Source organism: Eucyclogobius newberryi, unplaced genomic scaffold (genome assembly GCF_026437365.1).
Source record: "Eucyclogobius newberryi isolate DKJ021-1_F unplaced genomic scaffold, fEucNew1.0.hap1 SCAF_13, whole genome shotgun sequence".
NCBI lineage: Eukaryota > Metazoa > Chordata > Actinopteri > Gobiiformes > Gobiidae > Eucyclogobius > Eucyclogobius newberryi.
This window is the reverse complement of record NW_027315757.1, coordinates 31671308-31697431: the sequence shown is the minus strand read 5'-3', so window position 1 is coordinate 31697431 and position 26124 is coordinate 31671308. Positions and strand designations below refer to the sequence as shown.

Below are 26124 nucleotides of genomic sequence, written 5' to 3'. Positions count from 1 at the left end.
GAAGGGAAAGATAATAACCTTTTGCATAAAATGTCACTTTTAGGTGATTTTCAAATTTTGGGTTTCAAAAACATTTGCTTTTTGTAACAAGAAACAATCTGTTAGAACACCAAGAACATTTTTTTTGTCTATTTTGCATAAAAAAATACTGTAATGTTGCAGTGCACTCATCAAAAATGAAAGCTGGCATTAATTATTCAATGCTGGTGTGTTGACATGGGCAGCCGAATACTATTTTCCAATCCATCCCTCTGTGTGTATCAAAGAAAATCAGTTCTCCAGAGGAAAGCCTGAAGAACTAAAACCTGCACACTTCCTTCTCATCATCTTTTTCTACTAGATATCTGTAAATGTTTAGAGCAGCTGCACACACAGCCTGGTACTGATGCTAATGTCATCCCATTCATTTGAATGAGGCAGCAATGTAATTCATTTTGTAATTTGTATATGGTTAGTTAGTTTATTTTGATTTGGTTGAGTGGTGGAAGCAGCAGCACATACACCAGGCTCTGAGCTGAATATCCACCCTGCTCTTCTCTGTAACGAGACATTCAGCAAATTGTCAGAGCCGGGAATCGACCTGACAAAGTAGAGGCCGGTAGCACAGGTCCTGGCATAAGTTGCTGCTTTACCACTCGACTACGGCTTCATGTGGTGCTTGGTGAGAAAAAAAACGTGTGTTGACGGTCACCAAAACAGCCCTGGTTTTTCATTTTTGAAGTTTGCCCATTTTTTCTCCCCATTGAAAATGTATTGGAGCCAACACTTGAAACGATACGATACTCGCCTTTAGAATGCAGTGTTTACAAATGGATGGGTCTGTGGGCATTCATAGAACACATAATTTGTCCAAATCCTGTACAAACTTAATTGTGTTTGTTCCATAAAGTTGTGACATCAGAGGAAGTATTAGATTCAATAAAATTATAGAAAATGAAAGTAATGAGAGTCACTTGACATGAAGTATTCAGATCTGGGCACGAACTAACAGAAACATATTGCCTTCAATTACTACAACACTGCTTTAAAAAGACAAAAAAACACAACATTTTTTGGTCCATAAAATACATAATTACATTTCTAAATAAACAAACCATGTTAGTTAAAAAGGCACAAGGCATAACAAATGATCCATTCTGTTCTGGTAATTATGTTACCATACAACTCTATAACAGGCTTCTATATAAATACATGCTAATGCTAATTAAGTTAACCAATACTGTATAAAAGGGCAAAGACTTTTCAATGTTCTTCAATTTCAACATAAAAAATATGCTTTACTTCCCAAAGAGAAGTCCCATAAAACACATGAATAATGTTAACAGGCCCATTCTCACAAAGCACAGTCCATTACTATCATCATGGTCATTGATAACTGTATAGATAAAAGCCAGATGCTGGGACAGAGTGGGAAAAGTTTCAAAATATCTAAATAAGCATTGGAAAATATTGCCATAAACAGTTCTGTTACTTCCACTGTAATATAAAAGTTTTAATACAGTTTGAATACAGTGACTACTGCTGTCAAGTAATTACAGACAGGAAATATGAATGACAACTTTATCTATTGTCGGCTGGTGTCCTGGTGCAGCTGTAACAAACCTGGGGTTCAAGGCCCAGAAAACCGTGGAGATGATCGTGGACTTCAGGAAAGGCAAAAAATAGGTAACTTTACTTACCTATTTTTAATATCCGGTAGCTATTCATTGTCAATTGTTTTTGTATTCATTGTTCAATGTTTTTGTATTCATTGTTCAATGTTTGATGTTTGTGTTTCACCAGGACAAGTTCCTATGTTCGTGAACCTTGTTCACTGACAAATGGCAATAAACCTTATTCTGATTCTGATTCTTTGTGTCACATGTTACTTTTAAAAGAGTACATTATTTCCTGGACTGTAACAAAACTTTTGGTTTACATGATGTAAAATGTGACTCCAGGACCCAAAAGGGCAGGTCAATGAATTCATAGGGCACGGTCTCATCTGTCATAGGTGAGAAGATCTTAATAGTCATAGTCTTAATGTCATGAAAACACTTTAAAGCTCCACACATTGCTCCAGAAAATGGAACAATAAATGATTATACTGAAACTAATTTATGCCAGTGAGATACTAATCACAAAGCAGTCTCAGCAAACCATTTTTTTAAATGTACCGTGTAGTTAAAAGTCAAGCGTAAGAAACAAATGCTGATACAGGTCGCTTTTCTGCCCCTGTGAAGAACGACTCTTGATAGACGAGAGCAAATACTGGATGCTGGGTCACATCCCGACCAAAACAGAGAGAGATGCGGTGCTAGGCTAGCTGTGATGCTAACTCACTCAGGAGTCTTTTAGATGGACATTAAAAGTGGCGGCAGAAGAAGAAGTTGGACTCCCACAGATTTATCAGAGGAAAACCTGTGTAATTTGGAGCTCTGTCCAAACAGTTGAGGACATCAGACACAAGAGGAAAAGAGGAGGGCTGATTAACACAGTGAGTGCCATCATTTATGTTTGATGCGCTCTAGTGCAGAAATCTCACTATTTGCTTTTCTGTTGCCATTATTTTCTTCTGAAAACATGAAAAAAAGTTTTACCACCATTTTCATTAAGACTATCCTGTAGGTCAGAAATATTGGACTGAAATCCACAAAGAGCTACAGCCTATTTTTGACAATGCCATTCCAGGGGCTCCGAGTGTGCGGGAGCATCAGAAATCAGTCTGCTGTACCCGCGGTAACAGCTCCACACTACGAGAGTGAAGCCAACCAGTCAGTCAGCAAACAAAAAGAATGTGCCGAGACTGAAAATGGTCTATATTTCATTTGCACTGGAGCTGTGTGGCTGTACCAATAGTTGTCATAGTAACAGAACCTACAGGCTGTATATTTATCCATACGACAGCTGGAAACACTGACATCAAAAGCTTTGTCTTTAATATTTCCGCACGTTGTGAGACGTCCTGAGCTGGCTCAACACCTAAACCGCTTCTATGAGCAGACATCGTGACAGCTTCTATGACCCGTGTGTTTAATTCACCACCTGCTGCAACTTCCTGCAGTGGAGGGAGGTGCAGTGGAGGGAGGCGCAGTGGAGGGAGGTGCAGTGGAGGGGAGGGAGGTGCAGTGGAGGGAGGTGCAGTGGAGGGAGGCGCAGTGGAGGGAGGTGCAGTGGAGGGAGGTGCAGTGGAGGGAGGTGCAGTGGAGGGAGGTGCAGGAGCGAGGTGCAGTGGAGGGAGGCGCAGTGGAGGGAGGAGCAGTGGAGGGAGGTGCAGTGGAGGGAGGCGCAGTGGAGGGAGGCGCAGTGGAGGGAGGTTCAGTGGAGGGGAGGGAGGTGCAGTGGAGGGAGGTGCAGGAGCGAGGTGCAGTGGAGGGAGGCGCAGTGGAGGGAGGAGCAGTGGAGGGAGGTGCAGTGGAGGGAGGCGCAGTGGAGGGAGGCGCAGTGGAGGGAGGTGCAGTGGAGGGGAGGGAGGTGCAGTGGAGGGAGGTGCAGTGGAGGGATGTGCAGTGGAGGGGAGGGAGGTGCAGTGGAGGGGAGGGAGGTGCAGTGGAGGGGAGGGAGGTGCAGTGGAGGGGAGGGAGGTGCAGTGGAGGGAGGTGCAGTGGAGGGATGTGCAGTGGAGGGGAGGGAGGTGCAGTGGAGGGGAGGGAGGTGCAGTGGAGGGGAGGGAGGTGCAGTGGAGGGAGGTGAGCGGGACCAGGCTCTGCTCCGGTCCAGCCAGATCATTTTACGTCTGACCTTTGGTTTAAGATGCTGCCGCTGGGGATCAAATTGACAACTGTTGAACTCTTGGCAAGACCTCATTGTGAGATTCTGAAGGTGCTAATTTATTACAGAGGAAGTCCCGGGTGGATCAAGGGTAAAAATGCACAGGCCCCAATAAACAGCATTGTATTTATAACACTTATATTTAGAGGCGTATAAACACAGCAGGTTTATTTTGATCCAGGTGACCAGGTCCATTAACTCATTGCTCCAATGTCAATAATGACAAACAATCACATATTCCTTAAACAATATCCATATTTATTTTAGGAGTTAAGCTTTGCAGCATATATTTTCAAGAGTACAATTACTTTTAAGGGTTTAACATTGTTCATATGACTCTGAATTGAATTAGAGCAGTGTAATATAGTTTGAATAGTTGTGTGCTACCATGACATGTTGCAGTGAGTCACATGACGCGTAGAAAACGGCAGTGATCAGGCTGAGGTCACATGGGCCACTCTGTCGGAGTCAAAATGTACTAAAAAGAAGGCCTGACAGTGGCCAATAGAGCTGGTTCTATATGCGCACAATACAATGCATATGTATCTAAGGGTTACAATATACTTTCAGGACACACAAGTCAAGGCTTGCGTTTTCACAAAATCTGTTTGCCCCATCTCTACCCACACCCTTGGATTTACTTACGACTAATCATACAATTCAGACTCCAGGTCACATATGTAAAGCTCAAAAATATCATGTAGGTAGCCATTTTCAGCAAAAAAAAGGTACAGGCACAGAATAAGCGCTTACTTGCCTGACAATCACTCTTGTAAAGCTGCAACAAACCATATCATTAAAATGTTCTGATGGAAGGAAACTGGAAAAAAGAGTTTAAAAGGTACCTTATGAATAGTAAGACATGAATCCTAACTTTCCCTCACGCAGAAAACTGACATTGTGCATTAAATTGTAATGCGGAAAGCCACTAGTGTCTCCAGTAATTGGGAAATGGAAAGCTTCACTTTGCACTTCATTCTGGCACATGGGGAAACTGGTGCAGAAGTGTCCATAGCCTAAAGCTGGATTTGATGTGTCAAAATACATTGTGGGTTAGCTGTGACTCAGAGATCAGAGGGGGAGGGGTCTTGCCCGACCCGAAAACAGCCTAGTTTCATATTTTATAGGCTGAGTGTCAATTGAAAGTTTTCCCCTTCTGAATTGACATTTTGCATCAATTAAGTCTGCGTTCTAGTAACATGTGCCTAGCTTAAAACAACGATATTAATGCAAAAACGCTACCAACACTAAGCGAGTTTGGAAATGCTTTCATGTTCAACTTACTTTAAATGCAAATACACATTTATGTCATTTGAGTCAAAGGAGTGCAGTTCTCCTTTCTCCTCTGTCATTGTGCGCAACAAATAGAATTCATGCTTCCCGATTGTATAAGACATGAATAATGCATGATCCTCTGTGTAACCCAAAAGCCCCTTCGTGATACGTGCTACTCTCAGAGGGTAATGGAGCGTACAGGGGTTGTACACCTTAATTAAACCACCAAGAATTCAACGTACACTTGTTTCTTAAAACACAACGCAAGCACCGATTTTTCATTTCAACTGTATTTTCTGATATTTATAAAACATGAATGCAATATGTTTCTCTCCCAATATGCACTTTGAGAATATGATAAAAAAGTTGATGAAGTGTGCTTTGTTGAAGTTGATGAAGTGTGCTTTGTTGAAGTTGATGAAGTGTGCTTTGTTTAAAGTTTGTAGAACATTTTGGACAAATCAGAAGTATTTTACTGTTTTTGGGGCATTTTAAAAAGGGGCTGTAAAACATTGAAACATTGAAGAGTCAGTTGATTTGTAGTATTAAATAGGTAAACTCAATTTCCTGCATGGTAAGGCATTTCAACATAAGGGGCGAAACATCTTAGTTATTCAGTAGTTGTTTAATTAAAACTAAGTATTTCTTAGAGCCAGATATAACCTTCAAGGGGCCCTAAACAATATTTGGCTTGGGGCCTTTGTCACTTCAAGGCCACTCGGGGTCAACTATTGATTAAGCAAGTCTCACACCAAATGTGATGCACAGCTGTCATCATCTGCACTAAATATATCTGTATCACCCGACAGTGAAGCACAAAGGCATTTATACAGACTGAGGACATCTAACGCCACAACAAATACTAATATAAACATGTTTTAAATAATATAAGAAAGTTTTCTAGTACCATTTTAATGTGTTGGTTTAAGTGATTTAATTTGTTTTACTATATTTAAGACTACAGGTATGTAAAATTATGTGGTGCTGCCACACCGGGTCACAAAACATGCTCCAATCTCCAAATGAATACATAACACTTTCAATGATTTCATCCATTCATTTTCTCCCGCTTGCTCCCACTCGGGCTCGCGGGTGACTGAGGCACACAGCACGTGGGATTATTCTACATATTAGAATCAGAAAGTGATATTCAAGCTAATTGAACATTCCAAAATAGACCAAACTGTTGTGAATAATGCTTTTTGTGTGTTGACACAGGAGCAGCAGACTGACTCCGGAAGAGAGAGAGACAGACAGTGAACTTTTCCTAATGACAACGCAGATTCGCTTTTACTCTCCCTGCAACTCTCTTTCTCTATCTCTCTTTCTTTAATGGCATAGCATAAAACACATACTTTGAAGACTACAGTAGGTGGCGGTAAATGCACCGTTTAACCGCCATTAAAAGCAACACAACAAAAACAAATGAAAACGCAATTGTGACAAACATTGTTCTTTTTAATTTTGATACTCTCCCATCACATTTGACCCTGTGTCTCTCGTGTGCATGTGTCTATCACCTCCTTGAGTCAGCTCCCACATAACAGTAGCAATAACCGATGTGTTGAGGAAAAGCGCTGCTCAAGTCATTCCCTTGATTTAAAGCAGAACACCAGCACGAAGTAGTTGCGCCCGCAGTATTGGAGTACTTCACAACTACTTTCCCAACCTTGAAAACAATGTAGACAAATTCAAGCACTTTCAAGGATTTTAAGCACCTGTGCAGTCAAAACGCCGCCCTCTGAAGTCCTCTGCGGATAGTAAACATGTCGGGTCCTTTGCTCACAATCGAAAAATTAACAATTAACTTAATTTATTGTTGCACATAAATTGTCCTTTTGTTGGTTTGTACAAAATTTTCACTTTTGTAATTGTAAATGCTTAGAACTATACTTTTGGCCAAGAATGAACACCTGCAAGGCTCACTCACTTCTTGCTACTGCTAGAGCTGCTGAACAGAATTGCAGTGGCTTTCAAAAATCACATTGCTTAGCTGTGTAACTCCAGAAATTATTGGATTTGTTCTAACTCACAAAATGTCAATGAATCATCTTGTCTGTTGTAGGGTAATCATACTCGTTTCTTGCTCACACATTTGTACAAAGATGGAATGTATATTCTCTGGGACTAGCCATTTCATCGTGGACAACACGTGTAGCACTTTAGGTAGTTAATGTTCATATTTATATTTAAAAGGGCACCATCTGAAGCTTGTTCAGCAAAACATTAACATATACTCAGTCTCATTCTCTGAAGGGGAGAACACGATTCATTGACCGACAATTATAATTCTATAAAGATCAATACAAAGGCTCTATAAACCAGGATGGTTTTGTGTGGTTTAATAAACAAAGATATAACATCAATTAATGACACATTTGGTTACACAGGCGGTGCCTGGGCTCAACTTAGTTAGAAGAAATGCTGGTATTAAGAATTAGGTTTTGATTGGTTTTAGGGAATAATTCAAGGTCTTTAAATGCCACTCTGTAATCAACCACTCTCAGGTCTCACGTGTCCAAGGAAGGTGTGGAGCGAGGCCTCCCACGTCTTTGCGTTCTCAGAGTCCTTTGCGTCCTTGGAGCTGTCAGGGCGCTGATGCTTGAGCAGGTTTAGCATTCGAAGAGTTTGATGAGTCCAGGGTTCGTTGAATTGTGCATTTTTTGATGAAGATGTTCGGGTTGTTTGGTGAAAGCCGAGTTTGGGAGACAATGCAGCCTCCCTGGTGGGGGAGGGGCCCCTGCGGGGTCCCCGACCCGGTGTGTCGTCCTGGCAGGTCACGTGCCGGCAAAAGAAGAGAGAGAAGCAGAGCTGAGTCTGCTCTTTTATTGACCTGGGAGGAGTGGCCTAGTGGGAGTGGCTTTAACTCTTGGTCAAACTTATTCTCAGTTTGGGCAAATTTAACTCAAACCAGCAAAAATGACAAGTGACCATAATAAAATACACAACATTGTCAACAAACACACATTAATAGCAGGTCATGAGAAAGTACATTAAGTACGACATCAACACACTTCAAACCAGTTCTTGTGGCAAACGAAACTAAAACATGATTTAGTCACAAGTCTAGATCACACAGTCAGCATCAAGTTGGTTTAGATGTGAAATATAGTCATTAAGAAACGTAGTCCTGAGGAATGTCTCTTATCAGATTCAGGGGGAAGGGCTCCGGTGAAGACAGTGTCCTCTCCGTGGGGGGTCATTCCTTTACACCCAACACTATGCTTTGATTTCTGCAACTGTGTTGAGCTGTGAAAAGGTATTATCTTTCAAAGGTCTTTTTGGGACATATGGGTCCCCTACATCCCTCTCTTTTGACAGATGTTTTCTTGAAGAAAGAAAGGTTTGTCAATGAAGATATCCAGGACCCAAAAGACAGTGGCACAGAGGTGGAATGTACTAACTCAATGGAATATTTTACCTTGGGGTTAAAGGGATTTTATAAGAATCGTATCCTATCTCAAACTTGTTCAAAATTTGGGAGAGATATTTGTTCTTAGCCTAGCTATTACATTTGGTAATAGATCATAAACCACACAAGATACTCCGAGGTTGTCTTGAAAAATGTGCGCACAAAAATGTCTAAATTTGGGCAAAATAAAACCAATTGGTGGTGGATTTTTTTTGGAACTACGCCACCAAAAGAAAATCGACAACAAGTTTGAATTTGTTGTGCTTAAGCGACAAAAATATAGATTAGTGTCTGCAGGTACATCATTTCTTCTAAACAAATAGAATTAGTGACAATTTTGAAGAGGAGCCAGGGCTCGTTTGGAATAGTGTACGAGGTACTTTTTGTTAAAGATACACTATTATTAGCACAGGCAAAACAGCAACTAGTTTAAAAGCTTTGAACAGGGGTTGGTCAGAGGCGTTTTAAAACGTAGTTATATTATTGTTTGACTCTTCTATTTGTTTGTTGGAAGATGGTCAATATCTAAAGTAAATGAAAACAGATTTAATATCCGAACTCACGGCTTTCAGATTATTAATTTATTTAGCGATTGATTGCTAAAAGTTTGGTCAATTTGAAACCGTTTGATTAAACCATTTAGCCTTTGTAATGTGAATCTATTCAAAACAACAATAAATTGTTCATTCAACCTCGTTGAGGCCAAATGAGTTTGTGATGAATAACTTTGGTAGCTTTTGTGATCCACTCCAAACATGCCTGCTGCCTGTGCAGGTACGAGACGTGTTTTAGGAAGTGACTTAGATCGACTTCCGGTTAAGCCTTAAGTGTGAAGCTTCACAGCCGAGGGCCTATTAGGGTCGCTGAGCGGCGTGAGCTCACTTCTGTGCAGCAGTCATCGGCAGATTGGGCCTCGCAGTAGTGCAGGCTGTTGTTTAAGGTGTACATATTTTCTAACATTCTGGAGCATCGCAGCAATGTTCTACTAATCATGTACTGTGTAGAGGTGTGTATCCCGGAGACTCGCGGTAATAGCATCTACTCTCTACGTGTTTTTCTGCTTTCAGTTGACAAGACTGATAAGACAGAATTTACAACAGGTAAAGTCACTCTTCTTCTGCGGCTGTGCACAGACTATTAACTGTAGATCAGTATTTAAGTGTTCGGCAATAACTATGGTCTACAAAGGTCTTATTAAACACATGTATCGCACACATAACAGGGATCAAGCTTCGTGTTTAGGAGCTGGTGGTCACCAAGCATCACACACTAGACGCGGAGTTAGGATCTAGTTTTGGGGATTCACTTTTAGATTTTTTAGGAATTACAATTTTAATTTGAATTATCTCACACGGGGCACCACTTGTAGGGTAATTATGCTCTTCTCTTCTCATCCCCTTTGTGTTCAAGCCTTTGTCTTTTCTCTTGGAAGCCGTCTCCACGGACGAGCCGTTCACCTTTTTCCTTTGTCTCAACGATAATCCGTCCGACACGTGGTCGACAAGGCCATGCCAGCCCTGGACTCTGAAACCACCTGAAACCGCCTGGAACCACCTGGAACTAAGCTCAAGCGCTAAGCCGCACTGAGACTATCTTTGCTACTTCGTTTCTTTTCTTTTTGAAGTAATCTACGCCGTTTACGTGGATCAGCGCTACGTTCTCATCTGAGTAAAGGCCGCGTGAGGAGCTAACACGCCGCTAAAGCGTTCTACCGCTAAGGAACTCCCGGACATCGCCTCCGTTGCCACCGGCGCCAAGGACCTCACAGCACACCGCTGCCTTCGCCGCCACACCGCTCCACGCGACGCCTCGCTCCACGGCCGCCACCCGCTTCAAGGACGTCGCAGCACGCCGCTGCCTTCGCAGCCACACCGCTCCACGCGACGCCTCGCCACGGATCTCGTCCGCGGACAAAGACCAGCCGGACCGAGTCTCTACAAAATCGTAAGCCGAGTTCAGTGTGCGGTTCTTTTGTGGCGTGATTTGGGTAGAGCTCAGCTGTTCCTCCTCCCTTTAGCTTCTCACTTTCCCTCTTTTTGATATAGATTAGCATAGACACGTTTGATTATCAAAGGCAAAACCCTGGTTTAACATTATCTGCATGAAATTTGCTGTCAAATCTGATATAACATCACCTGTGATTTACCTGTGCACATTTCTGCTCCGGTGTTTTTGATTGCCCTTTGGATAAATAAACTACACAAAAGAGTTATTGACTATTGTTTGTTTGATTAGACTATGTGTAAGTCCCTGAATCGTGAAACACCCTTCAGACCTTTTTAACGAGCGCGATTAAGGACTGTATCTTAGCTCTTTGGGTTTTACCCTGGTGCCCCGTCTTGTCTCGTTTCTGCTAAGAAATCTCCCTTAATCATAAACTGAATATCTGTAGTTTGAGACCCTACACTGTCAAATGCTGCTTGATTTTGAGGTCAAAGGTATGAAATTCCTGCAGAGCGATTATGGCCAAACATTTGCGGCAACTATATAATTGCCTGCTTGAAATTGGCTCTTATAGTATTTGTACTTGTTTCAGGTTATTTAAGTTATTGCTAAAGGTTCTACTTCCACTTATCATGTCTCATCTCTTTCATTATCAGAGTTGTTAGCCTGTGCAGAGCTTCCACAGTCTGCGGTGAGCTTTAGCGGTGCAGTTAGCAGAAATCTCTGTCTGGCTTCGCTCACAGTGGTGAGGAAAATGAGATGGGGCTTTATCACACTGTTCCAAATGTCATATCACCCACATGTAGTCATTATATAGCATGATGGGGAGTGTACAGAGCCATGACACTAACTGATAGGGTGTTCAAATTCCTGAATGGGATTATCTCATATTTTGAGTTTTCCCTATGGATTATTACATTGTAGGTTCATAATCCTCAAGGAAAATCTACAAATATGAAACCAGAGCATTTCTAATTAGAGACCAGACTCTAAAACTTGCTAATAAAAATATGTATGTTACTGGCCAATAGAATCTTGCAATGTCACCTGAAACTAAAATATAAAAAATATACAGTACACCATGATTTTTTTACTCTTCTTTCTCTTTTTCTTAATGCATGAAATGGTTTTCAGTAATAAATTGCAAGGCTGCAACTTGAAAAGAATGCTGCGGCTCACCTTTGGACTGGCACTAGAAAACAATATCAAATCACATCTCATTTGGATGTTTTTGCACTTGCTCCCTGTCTATTTTCGATTTTAAAATCCTTTTATTTATTTTCAAATGCCTCCATGTCCTCGCTCCTCATTATCTATCCGACCTTCAGCAGATCACTCCTCGTTAGTGGGAGTGGGCCGCTCCCTCACAGGGCCAAAACTATGGAATGTACTGCGCCTGGAGCTGAGACAGGGCAAGGCATCTATTAAAACTAATCTTTTCTCTGTAGCTTTTGATTGAAATATTGACTTTTTTGGTGTTCAGTGTTTTCTTATTTGTTTGTATTTGAGAGATCTGTGTCAATGCTGTGTTTTATAACTGGACTGCAATATGGTAAACAGTGTTGTTTCTTAAGTGATATAGAAACAAAGTTGGACTGGATAAACAAGACGGACATTTAATCGTTGTCATTTTAACACACAAATCTAATATCTTCCTCCAAACTCCTTTGCTCCAAACCACATGCTTTTACTGACAGAGGATTGGCTGTAGATTAAAAAGACCCAAGGTAATCATTTACAATTAAAAATGACTGACTCTCGAACTTGATTAAAATTTGATTGTACAGCCCGATCTAAAAGCCAGCAGTAGACTGCACAAGGCCGTTTGAGCACATTCCTACTACATTGTTTATGTAATGTAATGTCTGAATATTGTCATAATTTCAAGTACAGGTAATAGAGTTGTTTATATTTTTGTGAATATTGTATACCGGTATTATATATTTGTCGTGTCGGAATATTGATCATTTTGCCATATATGTGCAGTGCAACGGATCCAAAACCAAATTACAAATTCAAAATCTATCCGTGGAACATCCTTGTCTTTTTATATATCTTTTTCAAACAAACTTTCTGATGGAGTGATTTTGATTGACAAGAGCTTTCGTCCTCTTTTGTCTCACAGTTCTGTCAAATCCAAAGTCTAACACGACACAAAGTTTCACGCTCTCTTACCCTTTCTCCTCCCCCTCCGATGAGTTGCTATCCAGCTTGTTGGACATTGGCTCTACGTGGCCTTGGGCTGGTCCAGCCAATCACAGGACAACAGGGTGGACTCCCACTTGGCCAGCCTCTTTAGCGTTCGCTGGCTGCCCCTTCAATGGAGAGCCATCGGAGAATCTCAACAGAGACTGGCTGAGTGAAGCAAGGAGGGCGGGACATCGTAGGAAGAAAGTACAAACTGCAAAGAGAGGAAAAAGAAACTTAGTACATCAGCAAGTTCAATCAAAAATAATCTGTTAATATTACAGTACACAAATGCAAATGGAAGCAGAATTTAAACAAATACATTTTTAACTTAATCAGAAAGTTAGGAGTCAGGTTGAGAATCAGCAGGTGAAGAACCTGGACTGGAGTCTGAGGAAGTGTTGTCTTTCAGTGACACGGCACTAACATTCACATGCATCGATTTGTTGCCACTAGCAAAGCTTCAGAGCAGATTTTTCTGTCAGAAAAATGAAGCGGGGGGACCACCCTTACATGACCTATCAGCCTTCACCCCAAAATGTCAGATACTATGCACATGGTTTTATCTTTTAAGTGTGCGATAGATACTAAGTCAGCAAATAGTGATCTGATTTTTGTCAAGTTCTGCTTTAACAATACACTTTCTGGAGGGGAAAACAGAATTTACTCATTTGATGATTTATCAGATACAAATTTTTAAGTACACTTAATTCAACACAATCATTACACTGACTTAGTGAAACAAATAAAAGCTGCATCGACCTTTGTCTAAACTCCACACCGGCACCGGCAGTAGTTCAGAGTAAATTAGATTTGGCATTTAGCACACAACCATTTCTGCTAAATGAGGTAATTTGCAAAATTTACCACAATAAAAAAGACTAAATTGAATTTGTATTTATACAACAAAAGCCTTTTTCCCCCAGAATACAACCAATGGCTGTCAGAAGTGGCCTGATGATGTTGAAAGATTGAATGTTGACCTAACGCTTAAACAGAATCCACATGTTTAATCTAATGTCAGTGTAAATGCAACTGGACTGTGAAGGGAAAGAAACTGTTGGGGAGCAAATGGCATCATGAAGTCCAAGGAACACACCAGACAGGTCAGGGATGAAATTGTGGAGAAATTTATAGCCGGGTTAAGTTATACAAATATTTCCCAAGCTTTGAACATCTCACGGAGCACTGTTCAATCCATCATCCGGAAATGGAAAGAGTACGCCACAAATACAGACCTACCAAGACATGGCAGTCCACCAAAACTTACAGGATGAACAAGGAGAGGACTGATCAGAGAGGCAACCAAGAGGCCCATTCTGCACTACACAAATCTGGTCTTTATAGAAGAGTGGCAAGAAGAAGCCATTGTTGAAGAAGTCCTGTTTACAGTTTGCCAGAAGCCACGTGGGACACAGCCACGACTGTGAACACCATCCCCACAGTTAAACATGGTGGTGCAGCCTCAGGCTGTGGGTCTTTTCTTCAGCAGGGACAGAGAAGCTGCTCAGAGTTGATGGAATATATATGGTATATATATTGATATGATATATGGTATATATCCAGTTGAGAATCTCAGAATCAGAAAAGGTTTATTGTGATGGTCAGTGAACTAAATTCACAGGCTGGGAACTTGCTTTGGTGATTCGGTGCAACATACAACAATGAACAATAATAAAAGCAAGATATATCAAGTATCAAATAAGGCATAAATATCATGTATAAATCATGTGTCATTTTCATTCCACTTCACAACTGCCACTTTGTGTTGCTCTTTCACAAGAAATGCAATTGATATAAAGACGATGCTCCTCACATCAAATTTATAGCAATTTACAAGCTCAGTCTGATCTGAAAAAGCATGAATAAGGCTTGTTTGGCTTTATTTGCTGGTTATTGCCTGTAGTGAAAGAGAGGGGCCAGAGGGGGGCACTACAGAGTGTACTGTAAGATCATAGAGTGTGGAGGCATGACCTAAGCTGACCTGATCAGACTGTCCTCACCTTAATGATAACCACCAGGGAAGCGCCAGAGAGGACTCTAAGAATACACTGAGGGAATAAATATACTCGAGACAGGTAGGATTAAGTCCACATGGTTTAAACATTAGGGAAGGAAGCCGGATTGGTCTTGAATTAATCATAACATGGATTGATTTAACAACAATTTATATGGATTTATTTAAACTTGCAATATATTTCCAATGGCAATAAGTCCCAAAGTCTGTGATGTCAAAATCATAATTTACACTTTCAATTAAAAAATATGTTTTTTTTTTAAACTTTATTTAAGATAAGATAAGATAAGATAAGGAATATCTTATCTTATCTTAAATAAAGTTAAATTGTCCCACATGGGGAAATTTCATTGGTGCAACGCAGGTAGATACAGAGGTAGATACAGAAGAAAAGATCACTTATAGGAAAAACACTTTCAGTAGAAGATCTCCTATAAATAAAAACATGGATTGCACATGAATTTCACAGTAATTGCAAATGAATTCCAACAGTAATTGCACATATGACGGAATTGCACATCAGTATTAGGTTAGGTCAGTATTGCACATGTTCAGGACTAACAGTGTTTGTTATAAAGTCTGACAGCAGCAGGAAGGAAAGACCTGCAAAACCTTTCCTTCACACATCGAGGGTGGATCAGTCTCTCACTGAAGCTGCTCTCCAGAGCGGACAGAGTGTCCTGCAGGGGGTGACACTCATGGTCCAGCATAGATGTGAATCTAGCCAGGACCCTTCTGTCCCCCACCTCCTGCACCGAGTCCAGAGCACAGCCCAGGACGGAGCTGGACTTCTTGATGACTCTGTCCAGCCTCTTCCTCTCCCTCTCTGTGATGCTGCTGCTCCAGCAGGCCACACCATACAGGAGGGCTGATGCCACCACAGAGTCGTAGAAGGTCTTCAGGAGTGGCCCTGTCACTCCAAAAGACCTGAGTCTCCTCAGGAGGTAGAGCCGACTCTGGCTCTTCCTGTACAGTGCGTCTGTGTTATGAGTCCAGTCCAGTTTTTACATTTAAATGTATTGTAATATAGACCCATGTGAAATATCTGGTGATCAATAACTTATCAGTAAAGCACTTATCTAAATAGCTATTCTTATTACTAATATGCAGAATTATTATCCATTCATCCACTGGTATGGCATTATGCTTTATAAACTGTAAATGCATAATGATTACATAATGTTAGTGGCCATGAAAATGTTATCAGTTGCCACAGTATTAAGTCCTCTCTCTATTGTCGAAACATTGTTCATTTAATAGCACGCACAGTTCAGAATGTACAAAACAAACTGAAAATCAAACAAAGCGACAACATAGTTTTCAAATAACCGATTGTCTGATCTAAACCACAGTATAGATTTTCCTCCTGAGCCGGGACGTGCTGGTGCATGTGTGTGCAGTCGAATATTTTGCTCCCCACTTCGCCACATTCGTCGATAGATGGCATCAGAGTATTTATCTATACTCGGCTACATTTCCCTCACCACGCACCCAGTCTGCACCCGGTCTGCCCACTGCACACTTACAGTAAACACACAATCCAAACACCGGCTTTGGATCCAACTGCTAATGAGAAAACAAGATAGACAAAGTTTGAACATGACATGCTGCAGTACAGTCTGTGCAGTGTCGAGGTAAGGCTGCTGGCGCTGTCTTTGTGAGCAGACAGTGATTGGCTGATTAGCGTCTCTCGTGCAGCTGAATGTACACATGGCTCACTGTGTAGTCAGGCGCTTCGGCTGGCAGCCATCCAAGCTGATTAAAGGCACAGTGCAATCAAAGACGACCCGCGACTCTCCCTCTCCTCCGCTCTGTCCAAATCACCTCCGTTTCGTAACATTTTGCTCTTGGATCACAATCAACAACTGTACAAAACTCACGATAAAAAGCCACAAGAGTTTACTTTTGATTTAGAACAACCTTCACGAGTAGTCTCCTCACCATCTCCTCCTTTTACTTCCAAGTATTATCATCACCATGTGCAATACCGTCGTATTCGTGTGCAATTACTGTCGTACTCACACGCAACAATGTCACATTCATGTGCATATAACTGATGTAAATAGAGTGTTTATTTTTACTATTATTATTAGTATTATCTTGTCTTACGCTAGCTGTTTTTATTTTATTTTCTCTTTATTTTTACCCTCCATTCCCTACTAAGAAATGAGAGGTTTTGTCTATAGGAGTTTTTGTTTATAAGGGTTTTGTTTATAAGAGTTCTTCTATTAAGAGTGTTTTTCAAACTTCCTATAAGTTATCTGTCCTTTTCCTCTGTATCTACTGCATTGCAACAATGAAATTTCCCCATGTGTGGACAATAAAAGAATATCTTATCTTATTATTATCACCGTTCCATTTAAAAGTACACTATGTATGGACATTTTCTGGAAGAGGGTACACATATTATGCAAGGTATTTTTGAGAAATGAAAACACCTATAGTGATAAATGTCATACTGTGGAACCTTCTGGGCAAAAAAATAACCATGGAGACAAGTCGGGAGCGGAATATCCACCAGGCAAATGACATACAGCGAGAAGTGTACACACCGTTTTGTCCTGAGGAAATATCATAACACGACTTGTTTTTTCCAAGTTGTGTCTATGAGCTCATGCTACTATGGTTTTGGAGGATATAGATAATGGGAAGCATTTGGGACCCATAAAAATGCACTGGGGTTCATTTTGTTTGGGATGAAACGGGCAAATCAGTTTTGTGTCAAAACATAGCACCATTGGTCCTATTATTTCTTCTTCCTGTTCCTGTAGAACGGAATTCAATTTTCGTGTGTGAACTACACAAACTAACATGAAGACTCAGGGGATCAGGGAAATCAATTGCTTTTGTTCATACATTTCCAGTGCAGTCCATGTGTTAAAATGACCTGAATGTGAGGCGTTGCACTCTTTTATTTTACACCATATCTCACCCAGAAAATGATAAAAAATTGAAAGTTTTTCTAAGTATTACTTTGTTTTGGTGGGATTGTGGTAAATATGTATCATTGTTTTACATTTGTCAAGAGGCAGTTGTTTCAAGAAAAATAATAGTTGAAACTTACAGGAAGTAGTTTTAAAACAGAATCTTTCTAATAGGTCCTCGATAAGCAGCGTTCAGTCACAAATGCAAGGACAGTTTACATGCAACTGCCACATTTTTCTGACAATTATTTAACAAAATAAAGGTGTTATTAGGTATTATCCGGAGTATAAGTGGCCAAAAAACATATATATGTCGCATTTTTGGGGAAATGTATTTGATCAAATCTAAGACCAAGAACAGAGTTTAAAATAATAACAGATGAGAGAACATGGTGAATAGGTGTACGTATGCTAACGCTAACACCTTCAGCTACATGACGCACAGACAGAACTGTGGTAAGTGTCTGGTATGTTAACGTAACATATTAACAGTTATTTAGATAACTATAGCATAAAGAACATGCTAACAAGTTTACCAAAGCATCAGTATTACCCCAAATCATTGTTATGGAATTACCTTGCCCAACCAGGAAGAACAATTGTCAAAATGTGTAGTACTACGTTACTGTGCACTACGTTAATCACTATCACTACGTTTATTATCACTACGTTAATGTGAAATGTGTAGTCTTGTCATATGCACTTTGATTTCAAAATGCGTCAGATCTTTTACTAATAAACCAAAGTTATTTTGGAGTGATGCAAAATAGAAATAAAAAAAATCTACATAAATAACTGATTAAACACAAAAAACAATGCATTCAAAGTTCAAAAGAAAGAATGAGGTGCAAAACAAATGTCATTTCAATATCTAAAAATAGTTCTTTATTAGAGTAGAGAATATTGCCCACCCCTTAAAAAAGGTACAACATGGGCTCAGGGCATTCTATTTCACAGACAAATAGACAGAAGGTTGCATATTGAATCTATCTTCAGACTAATACAATTTAATGATGGAGTGTATAGTTTTTTTCTTGAATTGTTGGGAAAATGTGCTTATGTAACCTATTTTTGACCCACTGCACTCTACATTTAGAACCAGGACCATTTGTGTGAGATATTAAAGAGCACAAAGGATGCAGAAAAGTATGGCAGCTTGTGTGTCGCAGCTGCTCATGGTTCAGTGGGTTCATGCCAAACACGGCCGTCTCAGGAAGTGCACTATATACATTCCCCTGATGAATATCTAAGATGTCATGAAGAGGCACATCAAGCGGCCATTTCTCCTGCTCAGATCGGACCAAACAGAGGGACCAACATAACCATAATGTAAACAACAGAACAGACGAGTCACAGTTTTGTCTGTGCCAACGATCATTAGCTTGGAAGAGAAAACCCTCTACAAATATAGGCACCGCAGACTTGTACGAGCAAAGAGGATCGTGTAATAAATAGCTCATCTTTTATGGTAAAAGTAATATTTTCCAATCTTACAACGCTAAAGACTTAGTGAATCCTTACTCGATCATTAGCATCTTGATGATGATCTTTTTAGTTCTAATCTATGACATGAGTAAAAGGTTATTTCACATTATGCCAATTTATAATAGAAATGGGTCTCTGACTTCGATTTTGAAATTGATTTCCGCCTTCCCCTTTATGGTATGTAACAAAGCACAGAGCAAAGTACAGAGCCAGGGCCGTGCTTAGGGGTGAATCACTGAAAATAGAACTTCAAGTGATTTAATGATGGAACAAAGTGGGACATCCTCAATACCTGTCCTTCACTAAAACTATATATTTAATTTATTCTTATCTTGGACACTTTAGGCTTAGATTATAGAACATTTCTGAACCAAATCTCTCTTTCCGTCTCTCTTTCCATCTCTCCGTCTCTCTACAGTATATCCTTAATCTGTGTTCACGTTCAGTCGTAGTGCGCAGTGTCTGTCAGCAGCCCACACAGCGCTTTCATTCTTTTATTTACAGCAATCATCTGCTGTGCAAGTGCATTGTTTTTCCCCACTCTCATTGATTATGTATGCCAGCCACACCAATTACACTTTCTCTCCAGCTCCACACCTGTCTTCGAGTGTGTTTATGTGACTTTTTCTCTGTGGGTGTAGCCATACAAACAACTTTATATGCACAGATGAATTTTCAGAGACTTTTGACAGATGCGGAGTAACTTTGTGTTGACTTGTGACAACACAAAGCATCTAAATCATGCATAGTCTACAGGAATAATGCAGGATTTACGGGATGCTAGGAGTAATGTAAATTCAGTTCTACAGGGTTGTCTTATAAGTTTGTTTCCACAATTGTAGTTCCAGCTGTGTTTTTTGGATATTACAGTCATCATGCATATTAAGGCAATTTCAGTGCCTACAACATAAAGCAACCAGCTCTTGTTTTAGCCTTGTTTAAACTGCTTCACTCATAGGTGCATGTTTTTTGCACCCACTGTTGGCAGACGAGACATTTTGCACGCTTTAAGAGAAAATGTGAAATAAAAATGCTAAGATGTCATATGAATAATGCATAATACAGTACTTCACACTAAAGTTATTGTTTAACATTTAAATGCAAGAGCCATGACTGAGCAGCAAAACAGTTTCACAACCGGAAAGAAGTTATTCTCAAAGATCAATACAATAATGTGCATGGCCATGAATAAATTACTATAGGTCTAATAAATGTGGTTCTGGAGGGGATTCACAGTTTGTTCAGTATTCAAAGGTTGAAGTCGAACTGAAATAAAACTGTTGGAGCCTCTACAGCTCAAACATACACCAGCCCCTCCCTTTTTCATTAAAGTACGCAGTGTGTTCTAAGCCAAGTTAGAATGAAGAGTGTAAATGTGATAGCTCCAAGGGACATTTACATGAACAAAAACAAGATTCACTCTGTCCATATTGTTTAACTTTTAACTTATGCTAAATACATTTTTGAGTTCATAACTATTCAAATGTATTGGGCTATGAACGCATGCATGTATAATCCCTTGAGGTGCAAATCTAACATTTCTAGATAGAAACGGAAACTCCTGCACTTTGACTGGACGAGTTTGGTAATAAAATATGAAGACCCACTGCAAAGGGGTTTCCACATATTTGAGAAAAGTCTGAATAATTCAAAAATATAGAACCTTTAAAACAGGACCCAAACTGTGCCTATAGAGCTTGATCCTGGGCTCATCTTGTCTTTCCTGTTGTTCTGCCTCTGCTAATGACCACAGGGTGAGAGCTGCCAAGAATGCGAGTCGGCTACGCTTGACCTTCCTTTCGCCTTTTCTCAGTGTTTGTGTGGATGTGTTAGAGTGACCCTTCGTCTTCTGTACCACTCACTGTTATGCACACTGCCTCATCCCCAGTCTCACTGCATATCTGACCCGGAGTATGCAATGTGGAGGATCAATCATAGTCTGAGCTGTCGTTTTGCTGGAAAATGTTTGGTTATCCGCCTAAGTATAATTGCCAAAATGTGTTTTGACATGATGAATTTGAGCTATACTGTATTTCAGACAACGTGTTTGATTGGGTATTAGAGATGTAAGTCTGCATAGGCATTGTCACATGACTGTCACATGTTCTATAAATTGCTTTTTTTTGCCTTTTTTTTTGTTCCACTGAAAGTGAGCAAATCATTTCCCTCTTTATCTCTCTTTAGATGCACCAGTTACATTTTTCACTGAGGTGAGATCACAAACGACACTATTGTCTCTCCTTTCCCCAACACAAAACTACAGCTAAAAGTATTTTTCCTGACTCCCTTCACTGTTGGGGATACAGGCTGAAATTGCATTATTATGACTGCATTGCTTTGATGTGAATATGTGTAGAAAAAGGAATGTGTTTTATGAAATTTAAGGGCTGGTGGACTAATGAAAAAGAAAAACAACAGATGAAAAGACTTGTTGGGAAAATATCACGTCTGTACATTAAGGCAATACTGTCAGATCATATACTGCAGGGAGCACAAAGATGGACCTGTGAGCCGAGCAGAGACTAGAAAGTGTCTATTTTGATACAATTTTGCACTGAAAAGAAATGGAGCCCATACAGTCTAAAAGCAAAATAATGAATTAAACTTTAGTAATGGGGTGCATCTTGTAGAATTTGCACAAGATGCACCTCTGATCTACTGTATCAATATCAAACAATTATGTCAAGACAATTATAGTCCTACTGTATATTAGTTTATCAACAACTCAAAAGAAGCAGAAAAGGGTCCAATAGTAATACATATTGTCAGTCAGAAGGAATGTACCATAAACTAATGTGCAGACATGCACTTTGTTGTGTGAACCCAATGACTGGCACACGGGCTGAACATACTGTAAATCATTCCAGACTCAAGCACTGACCTCTAAAGAAGAGAAAAGCCCTTCCTTTCTGTGTGAACAGAGCTGTGTACAGCGTGTTCTAGATGCGTGTGTTGCGACAAGGATTTAACGACCTTTGGCTCTTCTCCTTCAGCCTAAACAGCAATCAGAAAAAAGACCTAAGATCGGAGTCCATTTTTTTTCACACACAAAAGCACAAAATTTAATAAGGTCAGTTTGATCAACACTGCTTTATACAGTACTTGCAAAGTGACTTTATTATATAAGTATACAAATTCTTCTGACATAAAAGAAAATATTTGCTCAACAATGACCACGCACGGCCGTGGGTCAGGAAGACTACAGAAGGAAGGATGGATCTGAATGAATAAAACCATCATAATGTCATTCACATATTGTACCATGAATGCAGCTTTACGCTCAAACAAAGACACACGCTCAGCCTCAGACAAACTCGCAGTGAGTGACAGCTGGATTTCTACTACAATGACATATGAATTTTCAGAAGAAGCAAATGACTTTAGTCACCTTTTGAAATAATATAAAGATACTTGGTGTATATGAATTGTGATCAAAATCTGGATGAACAGCTCTTCATCTGCCTGGATGAACTGTCTTCTCAGATGAACCACCCTCTCTCCACAGACAGGGGATGCTAGGACAGTATCCATTTGCTAATTTCTCATGAACATTGTTAAATCTGTTTTTCACTGCTGAGTTGAATTGAAATTTGTGATCTGACCCCTAGTGGCAATAACAATTTTCATTAACGTGTACCCAGCAATAATTTCACTTCAAAGAAATCTTCCTCTGAAAATTAACATTCTCCAATTGGTACTTAGAAGTTTGTGTTTTAAAAGAAACAGTGAATGAATTTTACTTACAAAATATGTCATACTAATGCACTTGCTACTGTATGAAAGCAAACACGCTTATGTAATTAACTGAGCTACTGTATCTAAGTATGGTTGGAAGCATTATGTTTGGAAGTATTTAATCTATGCAGGTGCCGAAGTTACAAAGATGTGTACGAATATTAATTAGCTGAGCGCTTTAGATTAAAGAGCAAATTCACAAAATCAACTACTCAATTTTTCCACCAAAATGATTATGCAAATGAATGCAGTTTAAAGTTATAGTACATAAGGCAGCCATGATCACGAGCTCACTTACACCTTGGACATCAGTCTCTCAGTCTCACTAGTCCACGGTGTCACTATGACATGTGCAGAATGCTGAGCACATTCACCCGCCAACGCTCAGCCCTTAATATTTTAGATGTATGAGAGGTTTCTGCTGATGAGGCTGAAAAGCAGAATCTGCTCATTGTGTAATTTTATCATCAAAATTATAGGCCACATTTTTAAAACCAGATCAAAACCAGAAAACCAACACCATTTCTAAATCAATAACATTTGTCCACACTGAAGTAGTCTAGTAGAATGGAGTATGTACTTTCAGTTGTCCTTTTACAATCATTCTCTATGAAAAAAATAATGAATGAATAGATTTGGCCCTATAATAGATAACTAATAAAGTTGGAAAAGGTTTGTGAAGAACAAAATCCATTCAGTGTAAGGAACACTTGAACAGTGCTCGACGGTACTTAGGGTTGCAAAGGCGTGGAAGTTAAGTCCCTTAAGTTCAGACATTTTGGGAAATTCTTATAAAACATTTTTTCTATTTTTTTTATAGAACAATTTCTTACTTACTTGAACAATTCAATATTAGTTTGATAATAATATTATCAAACTTTGTTTGTCTGAGGCTGAGCGTGTGTTATATTATAACCAGACCATGCACTCATCTCTGAAAACACAGATATCATAAAGAGTGCATATATTCAGGTTTTTATGGAGCAAGGTAAGAATCACATTTGTGTTTGTTTAAGGCAACTCTCACACCTGACAGTTGGGATATGATGTACTCATGTGTGTATCTTGTGTTGTTTGAGCTGCGCTCATGCCATGGCTTTGTGTAAGCCCTATATGTTTTGATAAGCTATAGTATGCTTTAATTGTAGGTATCAGCCTGGGCTACATGGGTGTGTCAGGCTGTGGTTGTGTTAGTTTGCTGTAGGTGGACCGGGATGTATGAATGAAGGTGTGTGCGTGAAACAACACAATACAAGTGTTAGGCAGGAGAGACTGAGCAAAATTAAAATTAATAATTTGGATTTATTCAACATAGAGTCGGTTTTATTTATTGCACTGCACGAGAAGATGGGTGGACTGCAGACAGCTGTTTTTCTGTCCTCCAAGGGATTCCAAAACAGTTAGAATCTGAGCATAAAACTATTGCTTCCTAGCGTGCATCGGCTCCTCAGGCCGTTATAGGGGTTGAAGTAAACATTATCCACAATGAGCACATAAGAATGGTGATTGCCCACGCAATAGAGCAGAAAATGTGTGAATATAACAGAGGCTCCTCCTCCTGTCTGCGGGCGGGTGTGGCACGGAGCCCGGCCGGTGTCTGAGCCCTGGGGAGCGCTGAGCTCGACAGCCCTTTTCCAAAGGCCACTACTGCTGTGACATGGAGAAAGTAGAGAGTTTATCCAACAGCTTCTGAATGATGCGTAATAAGAGAGGTGCAGCTAAACCGTATAATAATCAGAACACACGTGGGTCATCGTTTTAAAGGCCAGCAAACATTATAATATCTATTGCAGGCTTTATTCTCATACCTTTTTGACTTTATTCTCGTTGTACTAAGAGTTTCTTCTCACAAAATTATGACTTTAATGTTGAAATATTACGAGTTTACTGCCCGCATGTTTTTTTATTTGGAATGGCCCTTATATTCTGTCGTAACAAAGAACATGACACAGAGAGCAAGTAAACAACAGGACAGTCTCAAAATCCATGATAATGCTGAAACAACCAGTTTCTCCAGCATTTGGAATGTCCTTGTGAATAATGAGCAGTCTGGCAAAACCCCCACAAAGAAATAATAATTAAGTCTTCCAACACCTAAAGTAGTGCCCAACCAATACATCAGTTAGTCGATATTATGGGTCGATATTATGGGTCGATCCATCTGGACCTGTCATACATTGTTTTAAAGCTTAAACCCTCTTGAATACAAAAATGTTATCCAATTTACTGACGGATTAATGTCCAAATATTTAGCGCAGCGCCATTTTTCTGTGCAGTTGTTTGGTTGTGTCTGAGATGCCAAAGTGACGCTCCTGTTTGTGTGACTGAGGCCACGCTGGATTTAAATACTCTGAACTCAGCTAGTAACTCAAGAATAAAAGTTAACTTCAGCACAGATCACATCAGGGACAACATAGGACTTTTTATCAATGTGTCACTGTGGAGAAGAGAAGATTCTTGTCAGTTAGCACGCTACAACATTTCAGAAAACTTTCAGCTTGTTCAGTTTGTTTGTAAACTTTCAGCCTTTAAAATGTCCTGTTAAGAGGCTAAATAAGAGTAAATGTTGCTTTAAGAGAGCCTGACACAGTTTTTTATAAACAATAAAATAAAATCAGCAAATTTATTTTACATTTAAATATATCGGCCCCTAAAAATCCATATCCAATCGGTCGGGGCCTAATCTGCTCTACACTGCAAACAATTCAATAGTTTAAAATAAAAATATTACAGTCAAATAAATGGGTCAGAAGGAATTTCCCCAAATAGAGTTTGGGTTTCTCTGGAAATGACTGGAGGAAGTTACGGCTTTTGTGTTTTTGTGATCCAATCTCAAATCTACTGTGGGGTTCAGCGACCGTAAAGAATGCAAATAACAAAGAGGTGTAAGTTTTAGTATGAAACAAGATGATTTTCCTTTATTGCTAAATTTGAATATTTTCTATGCCCAATAAAACGATGGTATGTTGGTGGGTGAAATGTGTATTAACTCTGTGAGCTGTGTAATTTAAGCTGAAATATCTCTACTCTCGAATATAAATGCGAAGGACAGTTATATCCACACAGCTTTAAATAAATAATGGATGCATGCCGTGCATGGGTACAGCTCGTTTCATTGTGTGCCTGCGATAGCACCGTGTAATATGAAGCAGATTTGTATTGTGAGGTCAAAGCAGTGAAATGTACCAACAGATGTTTACAAAGCCAGCTGTTGTATGTACATGGTCTACGCACATATATATATATATATATATATATATATATATATATATATATGACATATCTGTAGGCAGAAGTGCTGTGTGCCGCCTGACCTACTTCAGGATGTGCTGTTTAAGAGCATGTCCTTAGACTTGTGGTCAACAAGGAAGTCAGGGACAGTGCATTGTAGGAAT

The 26124-nt window shown here is 39.8% G+C and overlaps 1 protein-coding gene across 3 annotated transcripts in view; it reads right to left on the bottom strand.

Moving 5' to 3' along the window:
* Positions 1-26124, bottom strand: part of LOC140358602 (thyroid hormone receptor alpha) — a 96510-nt gene that overhangs the window by 22074 nt on the left and 48312 nt on the right. For all 3 annotated transcript variants that reach the window (XM_072443532.1, XM_072443536.1, XM_072443533.1), the window contains one exon: positions 12557-12782. In XM_072443532.1, coding sequence (XP_072299633.1) covers positions 12557-12603 — 47 coding nt within the window. In that variant the 5' untranslated portion in view covers positions 12604-12782. The remainder of the gene's footprint in view (positions 1-12556; positions 12783-26124) is intronic.